Source organism: Bufo bufo, chromosome 1 (genome assembly GCF_905171765.1).
Source record: "Bufo bufo chromosome 1, aBufBuf1.1, whole genome shotgun sequence".
In the NCBI taxonomy this organism is placed as follows: domain Eukaryota; kingdom Metazoa; phylum Chordata; class Amphibia; order Anura; family Bufonidae; genus Bufo; species Bufo bufo.
This window is the reverse complement of record NC_053389.1, coordinates 313,852,649-313,865,356: the sequence shown is the minus strand read 5'-3', so window position 1 is coordinate 313,865,356 and position 12,708 is coordinate 313,852,649. Positions and strand designations below refer to the sequence as shown.

The 12,708-nt window shown below is 43.6% G+C and overlaps 1 protein-coding gene across 3 annotated transcripts in view; it reads right to left on the bottom strand.

Moving 5' to 3' along the window:
* The window catches only part of ARAP3 (ArfGAP with RhoGAP domain, ankyrin repeat and PH domain 3), a 150,398-nt gene that overhangs the window by 54,695 nt on the left and 82,995 nt on the right, over positions 1-12,708 (bottom strand). For all 3 annotated transcript variants that reach the window (XM_040441106.1, XM_040441098.1, XM_040441113.1), the window contains exons 10-14: positions 8,973-9,079; positions 5,899-6,098; positions 4,102-4,187; positions 2,134-2,316; positions 1,641-1,791 (exon numbers count right to left, since the gene is read on the bottom strand). In XM_040441106.1, the coding sequence (XP_040297040.1) occupies positions 1,641-1,791; positions 2,134-2,316; positions 4,102-4,187; positions 5,899-6,098; positions 8,973-9,079 (727 nt within the window). The remainder of the gene's footprint in view (positions 1-1,640; positions 1,792-2,133; positions 2,317-4,101; positions 4,188-5,898; positions 6,099-8,972; positions 9,080-12,708) is intronic.

Sequence of the window (12,708 nt, the reverse complement as noted above, 5' to 3'; positions counted from 1 at the left end):
GTGGGTCACATGCTATGGGACAGCCCCCTGTTGGCAGCATGTGGACAAGTACAATGAGCTCTTGTGTTTCGGAGGAATTACAGTATATAAAGGGGAATTTATAACTGCATTGATTTCCCTTGTATGGGCATGAAATGATAAGAGCCGAAGCTATGGTACAGATTAAGAACAATATGCATTCTCTCATAAGCGACACTCATTGTTTGTGCTATTCTGCACACATCCAGCATTTATTATATGCAGTAATGCCTGCAAGGTATTTTCTATAGCATCCAGGTATCTCTGTAAGTATATACTGTACACAATCAATTTGCATGTATTTAAAGTAATACATTTGCTGCGATCAGAATTAGATTTAATATTTGGAATACATATCCGTATCCGTTTAGCATTTGTTAATACAATTTTAACAAATATTTTCATCTACTGACAGTAAGCAGAGGTCTTGAACAGTGAAGTACACATGTCCCTTAAAACACGGCCACGCGGTCAGGTTTCCTGATGCAGTTTTGGAAGCCAAAACCAAGAGTAAATTAAAAAAATAGGAAGAGTCATATCTGTCATTTAGGCCCCTTTCACACGGGCGAGTATTCTGCGCAGATGCGATGCGTGAGTTGAACGCATTGCACCCAGCATGCTCTATTTTGTGCGTTTTTCACGTAACGCAGGCCCCATAGAAATGAATGGGTTGCGTGAAAATCGCAAGCATCCGCAAGCAAGTGCGGTTGCGGTGCGATTTTCACGCACAGTTGCTAGGAGACGATCGGGATGGAGACCCGATCATTATAACATGGTTATAAGGGAAAATAGCATTCTGAATACAGAATGCATAGTAAAATAGCGCTGGAGGGGTTAAAAAAAATAAAAAAATAATTTAACTCACCTTAATCCACTTGATCGGGCAGCCGGCATCTCTTCTGACTTCTTTCTTTGCTGTGTGCAGCAACAGGAACTGTGGTGACGTCACTCCGGTCATCACATGATCCATCACATGATCTTTTACCATGGTGATGGATCATGTGATGGACCATGTGATGACCGGAGTGACGTCACCACAGATCCTGTTGCTGCACACAGCAAAGAGAGAAGTCAGAAGAGATGCCGGCTTCGCGATCAAGTGGATTAAGGTGTGTTAAATTTTTTATTTTATTTTTTAACCCCTACAACGATGTTTTACTATGCATTCTGTATTCAGAATGCTATTATTTTCCCTTATAACCATGTTATAAGGTAAAATAATACAATCTACAGAACACCGATCCCAAGCCCGAACTTCTGTGAAGAAGTTCGGGTACCAAACATGAGCGATTTTTCTCACGTGAGTGCAAAACGCATTACAATGTCTTGCACTCACGCGGAAAAATCGCGCATGTTCCCACAACGCACCCGCACATTTTCCCGCAACGCCCGTCTGAAAGAGGCCTTATACTTTCTCTCCTTTTATGTTTCACTTCTGATTTTGGCTTCCGAAACTGCATCAGGAAACCTGACCGCGTGGTCGTACCCTTAAAGCATATTTTTTAAAAAACCCTAAAAATTCACATTGTAAATATCAATGCTAATTCATGCTGAAACTGCCTGTGGCTGCAAATCTCACTAAACATTCACAAGAGGTGAACGCACAGCACAGATCTCATTACCATTTAGGCTGTAGGTGCTCGCCTTCCAGGTCTCCGCTGATTGTAGGGAGAGGGTAGAGCTGTCTATGGGATCAGCAGTGGATTCAGCATCAGAGAAAAACTGCATCACCGTCTTCAGCAGGTTAGGTCCTGTGACAGCAGTACAGAGCACCTGGAAAAAATTACAAACTATGTAAGTCACCATAAGTCTAAATAGAATTTTGTGGACACCACATTATATCAGCCCCTTTCCTACGTCTAGAGGAACTAATGACACCACAGCACTCCTGCAGTCTATTGGCAGCTTAGCACAGGCGGAAGAAGGAGGGCATAATAATTAACGACGCCACTAACGTCATACAGGGTCTGCTGCTGGATCCTGCACTAATCATTTAGGACAGTCAAGAGGTAAAGATGATGGTGGCCCCAGGTCCACTGTCCTTTGGTCTTTCCTATCATCTACCACTGCCTGTTAAAATTTCTATTGTGGGTGACCTTTAGTTCGGGTAAATACCTTGAGAATTTCCTCCTGTGTACTGTAATGAGGGTGAGGATTTCTGTATTTCCCTTCACGGTACTTGTGTGCTATGAAGTCTCGTCTGTGTTCTATGCAGTCGTCTGGATGAAGAACCTCTGACGGTGGCACACGTGCTGCCCAGAATCGGTTAGCTCGATCATTCCCCAGGATAATAAATAGCTGTGAATGTTAACAAACATATTCAATTATAAATATAGAAATCCAAATATACTTAAAGGGGTTGTCCAGCTTTGAAACAATTTTAGGCAGCCCCCCTTCCTACTGGCCTACGGAGGGAAGCATAGTTACTTGCTCCCCAGATTTTCAGTTTCGGTTTCTCTACAGGGTGGGCCATTTATATGGATACACCTTAATAAAATGGGAATGGTTGGTGATATTAACTTCCTGTTTGTGGCACATTAGTATATGTGAGTGGGGAAACTTTTCAAGATGGGTGGTGACCATGGCGGCCATTTTGAAGTCGGCCATTTTGAATCCAACTTTAGTTTTTTCAATAGGAAGAGGGTCATTTGACACATCAAACTTATTGGGAATTTCACAAGAAAAACAATGGTGTGCTTGGTTTTATCGTAACTTTATTCTTTCATGAGTTATTTACAAGTTTCTGACCACTTACAAAATGTGTTCAATGTGCTGCCCATTGTGTTGGATTGTCAATGCAACCCTTTTCTCCCACTCTTCACACACAGATAGCAACACCGCAGGAGAAATGCTAGCACAGGCTTCCAGTATCCGTAGTTTCAGGTGCTGCACATCTCGTATCATCTGAAGGCAATTGTCTATGCTGTGAAGATACGAGATGTGCAGCACTTGAAACTACGGATACTGGAAGCCTGTGCTAGCATTTCTTCTGCGGTGTTGCTATCAGTGTGCGAAGAGTGGGAGAAGAGGGTTGCATTGACAATCCAACACAATGGGCAGCACATTGAACACATTTTATAAGTGGTCAGAAACTTGTAAATAACTCATGAAAGAATAAAGTTACGTTAAAACCAAGCACACCATTGTTTTTCTTGTGAAATTCCCAATAAGTTTTATGTGTCGAATGACCCTCTTCCTATTGAAAAAACTAAAGTTGGATTCAAAATGGCTGACTTCAAAATGGCCGCCATGGTCACCACCCATCTTGAAAACTTTCCCCCCTCACATATACTAATGTGCCACAAACAGGAAGTTAATATCACCAACCATTCCCATTTTATTAAGGTGTATCCATATAAATGGCCCACCCTGTAGTCCAGAGTGCTCCGATCACTATGTTTCAACTTCTGGGATGGACGGGGTTCACATGTGCTAATGAAGCCAATTATTGGCTGCAGCAGTGACATTTTCCCCAAGCAGATTGTGACAGTGCCATTTGGGGAACACATCACCACTGTGGCCAGTACGGTAGTTAGCCGCAGTAGCACGCTTGACTCCCGTCCATGCTGGAAGTTAACAAGCGGAGACCGGTGGACAATGGAAGCTGAAACTGAGCAATGGGGAGAATGTACGTATGCTTCCCTCCACAGGTCCAGCAGGGAGGAGGGGTGTCCAAAAATTTCAGAGGTGGACCACCCTGTTAAGGTGACTATACACATTAGATAAATGTCAGTTAAAATCGCTGACTTCAGTGAGACTAGCCAGTCATCTAATTTGTGTGTGGCCTACTAAAGCTCCTTGATGAGCACTGCATGCTGCATCTACGGTATGAGAAGTATTGCAGGAGGGTCTGCTCCCAGTACTAGTACTCATCTGAAGAACCCTAAGACTTAGGACTTTACATTTCCTATATATATATGTATTGACTAATAAAGTCAACGATATGTTTAACATCAAATTGTCTATGGTCTGAGGGCAGCAGATCTGACTAAACAAAGCCATAGTATGAGAGGTGATTCCCAATGACTCCCTACTGCTTTTAAGTTGTACTCATCGCAATCTCTAACCAGAGACATGTCCCACCTGCACAATCTCATTGCTCCAGATGCTGATATCTAGTTTCAGACTCTGCACTTTGGAGATATTTGTTCCCAGACTTCTGTGCTGACCTGTAGAGCAAAAACAAGATGTGAAACTTGAAAAAAAGACTGTACAGCAGCTGGAATGATCAGACAAGTCTGGCTATGACTAAGACACAGTGCTAAGAAAAATTCCAGAACGTTCATACAATGAGATTAATATCACTAGTAATTAAGATATACTGTGAAATGAAAAAAAAATATATAATATATATATATATATATATATACACAGAGAGAGAGAGCACTGAATTTCACTCGACATTAGAACCTACACCAAAGTTTAATTTTCACTGAAGGCTCTTTGGACACCAGTCACCTATATTTATGATGCTTGTTCCGCTAAAGCCAATTCTTAGCTGATATTTAAGCCACTAAAGACACAGTCCAGTCTGGTACTTAAAGGGAACCCAACATCTTAGCTATGCAATTATAACTGCCCACAATATCTCCCGACCCCACCTCCTGCAGCTTAATTGATTGAGCCTGCGTGGGATCTAATGAGACCTCGGAATAATGCTCCCTGTCTGAGAGAACATCAATCAAGATGGAGGAGGTGGGGTACGGGTGGGGAAACCTTGACTCGAAGGAGTAAAACACCGGCCGCCTTGACTTGAACAGACTCATTTCCATACAGCGGAAATAAGATTAAAAGTGCATTTTCAGCGCATTTACTACTTAGAATACGTACCAGCATCTGCTTCCAGAGCTCTATAAAGAGCAGTAATAAGGTACAATGGGCAGTTAAAATTGCATATCTGAGATGTCAGGTTCCCTTTAAGGATTAATTTTTTTCTTTTCTGCATTTCAAAAGCCTTAAGTTTTATATTTTTCGACATATCTGTATAAAGACTTGTTTTTGTAGGACAAGTTGTATTTTTTTAATGGCATAATTTTAGGCTAGATCTAATGTATAACTTTTATAAATTGAACCAGGTTGGGGGGGCGATAAGGGGAGAGAAGAAGCCCCCCATCTCTAACCACTTACATGCTGTGGCATCTAAGGAGTTATACTGCCAGGATCTGAGTTAGATTCAATCCTGGCAGTGAGATCATGGTGCCAGATGTATAACAGAGCTAGCTCCGGCACGTATTTGCACAGGTACAGCTTCTAAACCTGCAACATAACAGTGCCGTATGCTTAAAGGGTTTGTCCCATGAAAAATATTCTACAGTTTTTACACCATCACCTTTTTCTGAATACTTTTGTAATTGCATTTAATTAAAAAGTTAGCATAGCCACTGAGTTATTAAATCAAATGTATCTGTATAGCGCCACCTACAATTTTTTTTCTTATTTCTTTGACCTGCTCACTGAGAAGGCCGCACATGCTCAGCTTTATCTTTCAACTGCTTCCTGAGCTGTGATAGGCAGAGCATGGACACGCCCCCTAAGCTGTGATAGGGAGAGCATGGACACTCCCCCTGAGCTGCAGGAGAAAAGACACTCCCTTTGATATAAATCTAGCAGAGCAATGAATGGGGAGATCTCTGGACCCATGTGAGGTACAGGGCTGGTTCTAGCTTTGTTAGAAAGATATTGTCATGTACCATATGATGTCTAATTTTAATTTTTTTACATCAGTCATGGGATAACCCCTTTAAGTTGCTTCACAATAACTAGGTACTTGAAGAGAGGTAATAGTATGGCGCAAGGCAGAAACCATTAAACATAAAATACATTTTCAGTTTCCAGTATTATAATGCATGTCACTCAGCGCTAGCACAGTCCTGCACCGACCTGCACACTGCTTGCATATTATAACACACAGGTTTATGGAGGCCCAATCAGGATTGCAGGCTTTGCAGTCAGCACAGGTCTTGTTGGTTTTATTGGACCAAATCTTCTCAGCCACCTCGTAGTCTGAGAGTGATTCAGATATACATTCCAGCAGGGCTTCCATCCACTCCTTCTTCTCCCTGTCAGATTCTGCAGTGAAGCTGGAAACAAATGGAAACTGTCAATTATTACAAACTCATAAATTTACATTTAAATATATAAACACAGTCTTCTATTGTATATTAATGTTGGCCAATCACTAGCCTCAGGGCAGTGGAGCAGGAACGGCAGGCCCCCAGACAGGTGGAGTTTTTTTCAATTGGTCACAGGTTATGACCATTGGGACTGTTGGTTCCTAGGCCAGACAACCACTTTAAAAGGGTTGGCCCATGTCACACATTGTGGAATATCACTAGGATATGCCACCGTCAGATAGGCACAGGTCCCACCTCTGGGACCCGCTCTTATGTCTAAAACAGGGCACCCAAAGTGAATGAAGGTGCAAGAGCAGCCACCCTCCATGCACTTCTATGGGGTGCTAAAAATAGCTGCCCGTCGGTTCGGCTATTTCCGGAGCTCCCATTGAGTTAAATTAAGAGGTGAATGCACTTGCGCTGTGTGCTCTCTGTTCACTTTTTCATTTGCTCGGCTGTTTTCGCAACTCCCATAGAAGTGCATGGAGAGCATGCAGCACTTGCGCATTGCAATCTCCTTCACCTATCTGACATTGGTGGCATAGAGGACCGCAAAATACTTAGGCCCCTTTCACACGGGCGAGTATTCCGCGCGGATGCGATGCGTGAGTTGAATGCATTGCACCCGCACTGAATACCGACCCATTCATTTCTATGGGGCTGTTCACATGAGCGGTGATTTTCACGCATCACTTGTGCGTTGCGTGAAAATCGCAGCATGCTCTATATTCTGCGTTTTTCACGCAACGCAGGCCCCATAGAAGTGAATGGGGTTGTGTGAAAATCGCAAGCATCCGCAAGCAAGTGCGGATGCGGTGCGATTTTCACGCACGGTTGCTAAGAGACGATCGGGATGGAGACCCGATCATTATTATTTTCCCTTATAACATGGTTATAAGGGAAAATAATAGCATTCTGAATACAGAATGCATAGTAAAACAGCGCTGGAGGGGTTAAAAAAAATAAAAAATTATTTAACTCACCTTAGTCCACTTGATCGCGGCCCGGCATCTCCTTCTGTCTCCTTTGTTGAATAGGACCTGTGGTGAGCATTAATTACAGGACCTGTGATGACGTCACTCCGGTCATCACATGGTACGTCACATGATCTTTTACCATGGTGACGTACCATGTGATGACCGGAGTGGTGTCATCAAAGGTCCTGTAATTAATGCTCACCACAGGTCCTATTCAACAAAGGAGACAGAAGGAGATGCCGGGCCGCGATCAAGTGGACTAAGGTGAGTTAAATTATTATTATTATTTTTTTAACCCCTCCAGCGCGGTTTTACTATGCATTCTGTATTCAGAATGCTATTATTTTCCCTTACAACTATGTTATAAGGGGAAATAATACAATCTTAGGCTACTTTCACACTAGCGTTGTTTTAATCCGGCGTTCAATTCCGACACCGGAACTGCCCGCTGGTTCCGGAAAAACGTGTGAAAACGGATTACATTTGAATCCTGATCAGGATTTTGATCACAATGAAAAAATGCATTGGAAAAAACGGATCCGCCATTTATGGACTTTAACTTTTTTTTCACATTTTTCGGGTTTAACATGCAAAAGCCGGATCCGTTTTGACTGAACACACAGTGCCAGATCCGGCGTTAATGCAAGTCAATGGGAAAAAGGCCTGATCCGGCGTTCAGTCAAAGTGTTCAGGCTTTTTGGCCGGAGGTAAAAATACTGCATGCTACGTTTTTCTGAAAAGCCTGATCAGTCAAAAAGACTGAACTGAAGACATCCTGATGCATCCTGAAGGACTGACTCTCCATTCAGAATGCATGGGGATACAACTGATCAGTTCTTTTCCGGATTTGAGCCCCTAGGACGGAACTCAGCGCCGGAAAAGAAAAACGCTAGTGTGAAAGTACCCTTACAGAACACCGAACCCAAGCCCGAACTTCTGTGAAGAAGTTCGGGTTTGGGTACCAAACATGCGCGATTTTTCTCACGCAAGTGCAAAACGCATTACAATGTTTTGCACTCGCGCGGAAAAATCGCGGGTGTTCCCGCAACGCACCTGCACATTTTCCCGCAACGTCCGTGTGAAAGAGGCCTTAGAAAGCCATACGGTCATGTGCAAGAGGCCTTAGATTGCACACAGGTGGACAACATTTCACTAATTATGTGACTTCTAAAGGTTATTGGTTGCACCAGAGCTTTTTATGGGCTTCCTAACAAAGGGGGTGAATACATACGCACATGCCAATTTTCTGGTTTCTATTTCTAAACAATAGTTTTATTTATATATTTTTCTCATTTCACTTCACCAACTTAGACTATTGTGTTCTGATCCATCACATTAAATTCAGATTAACAAAACAGAATTTAAGGCTGTAATGTGACAAAACACGAAAAAAGACAAGGGGGTGAATACTTTTGCAAGGCACTGCACCTCTGTAAACCTACAATTTCATGTTGAAGCTTACAGAGGTTTTTATATAGAAAATGTAATCTAATTCCGAGTCAAAAATTGCAAGTTTCAGTGGGAGGAGGTATTCTCTCTGTATTGCGTATTGTATTGTGGAGGTATTCTCCTGTAGAAACCCTACTTCTATGGGATAATATCTTAGACATATGGCGGGGTTCCTGTGGCTCCATATACTTGTAATAACCTTAGTGTAACATTTCCTACCTATGAAATTTGCTAGGACTAATATAGCTTGAACACATGGGTCTCATTTGTCAAAATGGTCAATCAAAAGTGGGCCTGCTTGTCCGCAGCAACCAATTACAGTGCTGCTTTTATTTTTCCAGAGAAGTGTAAGAAATGAGGACCAAATACTTTTCTGAGGATCATTTTTAAAGTTTATTATATACTTCCATATTACCTGAAAGTTTTTTGTGGCGTGATCAACTCAAAGGTCTTGTTGCGCCCGTCTCGGATGGTGAAACCATGCATTTCAATCACAAACATTCCAATGCCCATTTTGAAAAACTGCAAGGGACAATCAAAAACAATCGTCGTTTCAGTTTTCTATGTAAATGAGATGCATTAGAGCTAAATTAGTTGTTTCACGGTTTCTTTTTTGAGCCTCGATGCTTAAAGAAGTTGTGCAAGAATGGGGGATTTTTTGCAACCCCTTCCTCTGACTTGGCTGGACCTGTAAGGCCTCATGCACATGACCGTATTTTGTTTCCGTGTCCGATCCGTTTTTTTTTGCGGATAGGATGCGGACCCATTCATTTCAATGGGTCTGCAAAAAACACAGACAGCACACCGTGTGCTGTCCGCATCAGTATGTCCGTTCCGTTGCTCCGCAAAAAAAATAGTGCTTGTCCTATTTTTTTCTAGTTTGCGGACAAGGATAGGCATTATTACAATGGATCCGCAAAAAAAACGTATCCGCAAAAAAAAACGGATGCCATACGGAACGTCATCCATTTTTCTTGCGGATCCGCAATATGCGGACCGCAAAACACATACGGTCGTGTGCATGTAGCCTAAAGGGAAGATTACTCACCGGGTTCCTGGAGCTGCCTCTCCACTCCTTCTCCCGGGCTGCAATGCTCCACTGGGCTCCCTCGCTGTAAACATCTAGATTGACATCGCTGCACCCAATCACTGGCCGCGGCAGAGACCTGATCACCTTGCATCATGTGTGACCAGCGACTGGCTGCGGTCACGTCAAACCAGATGTTTATAGTGGAGCATCTCAGACCTGGAAGAGAAGGACCTGGGAGCCAGAGCTGGGAAGCAGGTAAGTAAACTAAATGAGGGGCTCTGCCAAAAACACCCCTATCCTTGCACAACCCCTTAAAAGTGTCCCTGCAATTTGGGAAAACTTTTGATTTGTCAGTGACAATTTATTGGTGGGGGTAAAAACACTGATGCAACACGCACATGGGGGTAGCACAATGGGGAGGAGGATGGGAGTGACAATGGCGACAAAGGAGATTGTGGTTCCCCAGGGCAGTTACAGTGACGAGGGGGCTGAAGGATGATAGTTGTAGTTCTCCACCAAGGCACACCCAGGTTATGGCCTCTTGAAAGATGGGTTTCCCTTAGAGTCAGAGTGCAGTTTAACGACAGGAGACCAGGATAGAGGTGGTGCAGTTTAACGACAGGAGACCAGGATAGAGGTGGTGCAGTTTAATGACAGGAGACCAGGATAGAGGTGGTGCAGTTTAATGACAGGAGACCAGGATAGAGGTGGTGCAGTTTAACGACAGGAGACCAGGATAGAGGTGGTGCAGTTTAACAGGAGACCAGGATAGAGGTGGTGCAGTTTAACAACAGGAGACCAGGATAGAGTCAGAGTGCAGTTTAACAACAGGAGACCAGGATAGAAGGGGTGCAGTTTAATGACAGGAGACCAGGATAGAGGTGGTGCAGTTTAACGACAGGAGACAGGATAGAGGTGGTGCAGTTTAATGACAGGAGACCAGGATAGAGGTGGTGCAGTTTAACGACAGGAGACCAGGATAGAGGTGGTGCAGTTTAATGACAGGAGACCAGGATAGAGTCAGAGTGCAGTTTAACGACAGGAGACAGGATAGAGGTGGTGCAGTTTAATGACAGGAGACCAGGATAGAGGTGGTGCAGTTTAACGACAGGAGACAGGATAGAGGTGGTGCAGTTTAATGACAGGAGACCAGGATAGAGGTGGTGCAGTTTAACAACAGGAGACCAGGATAGAGTCAGAGTGCAGTTTAACGACAGGAGACCAGGATAGAGGGGGTGCAGTTTAATGACAGGAGACCAGGATAGAGGTGGTGCAGTTTAACGACAGGAGACAGGATAGAGGTGGTGCAGTTTAATGACAGGAGACCAGGATAGAGGTGGTGCAGTTTAACGACAGGAGACCAGGATAGAGGTGGTGCAGTTTAATGACAGGAGACCAGGATAGAGTCAGAGTGCAGTTTAACGACAGGAGACAGGATAGAGGTGGTGCAGTTTAATGACAGGAGACCAGGATAGAGGTGGTGCAGTTTAACGACAGGAGACAGGATAGAGGTGGTGCAGTTTAATGACAGGAGACCAGGATAGAGGTGGTGCAGTTTAACGACAGGAGACCAGGATAGAGGTGGTGCAGTTTAATGACAGGAGACCAGGATAGAGGTGGTGCAGTTTAATGACAGGAGACCAGGATAGAGGTGGTGCAGTTTAATGACAGGAGACCAGGATAGAGGTGGTGCAGTTTAACGACAGGAGACAGGATAGAGGTGGTGCAGTTTAATGACAGGAGACCAGGATAGAGGTGGTGCAGTTTAATGACAGGAGACCAGGATAGAGGTGGTGCAGTTTAACGACAGGAGACCAGGATAGAGGTGGTGCAGTTTAACGACAGGAGACCAGGATAGAGGTGGTGCAGTTTAATGACAGGAGACCAGGATAGAGGTGGTGCAGTTTAACATTTACCAAAAGGCTTAACTAAATAGCAAGTTCTAAACATCATCCACATAAAATGGAGGGAAAATTCTTAAACAGTTCTAATAGGTTCCAGCTTGAATCAAGGGGGTTATCTTTTAAGATGCATTTGCTCACATAACACTTTTCTACATTCCAATCTAGCCTAGGGGTGCAAGTCCTCACAATCTGTCACATTGGTATGAATGGGTGCCAGAAGCCTTTTTGCCCACTGTGAAGTCCAGAAGCCATAAACTCGTGGTACCTCCACAGTCTACTTTCAGTCATCCACTTTCTCAATAGTTCTTTTCTACTCTCAGTCTTGTGGGTTCTCTGGAGTCCCCCCTAGGTTCCAAATGCTGACTGTGTATGCCACAGAACTGCAGAGTCAAGTCCAGGGGTTAGGACATGCCCTTCCCTGGAGACTATCTCCAGAGGATGGAAAATAACCATATGATTCAGCCTTAGGGCTCATGCACACGACCGTTGTTGTTTTGCGGTCCGTTTTTCACCGATCCGTTGTTCTGTATCTGAGGTTTTTTTTTTCTCCGATTTAAGTCCTCTTCCGTTTCGTTATTCCACAAAACATATCTGTATGGTTTCCGTATACCATCCGTTTTTTGCGGATCGGAAACAGAAACAGTAACTTATTAATCACCAAACACATGAGCAATATGGGCTGGGCATAGCATTTCTACAGTATGGATCCGCAAAATACGGATGAAATATGAATGATAAACGCATGTGTTCCGTGTGCGGACCCATTGACTTGAATGGGGCCTCGGACCGTGATTTGCAGACAATAATAGGACATGCACTACTTTTTTGCAGAACGGAAATACGGAAATGCGAAAACGGAATGCACACAAAGTACCTTCCATTGTTTTTGCGGACCCAGTGAAGTGAATGGTTCCGCATACGGTCTGCAAAAAAACGGAACAGAAGCAGAAAGAAAATACGTTTGTGTGCTTGAGCCCTTAGACCTCTTGCACACGACCGTATGGCTTTTTCTGTATTTTGAGGTCCGCAAAAAATACGGATGACGTCCGCGTGCATTCTGTTTTTTGTGGAACGGAACAGCTGGCTCCTGATAGAACAGTACTATCCTTGTCCATTATGCAGACAATAATAGGACATTTTCTATCTTTGAACGGAAAAAACTGAAATACGGAAACGGAAGACATACGGAGTACCTTCCATTTTTTTTTTTTGCAGAT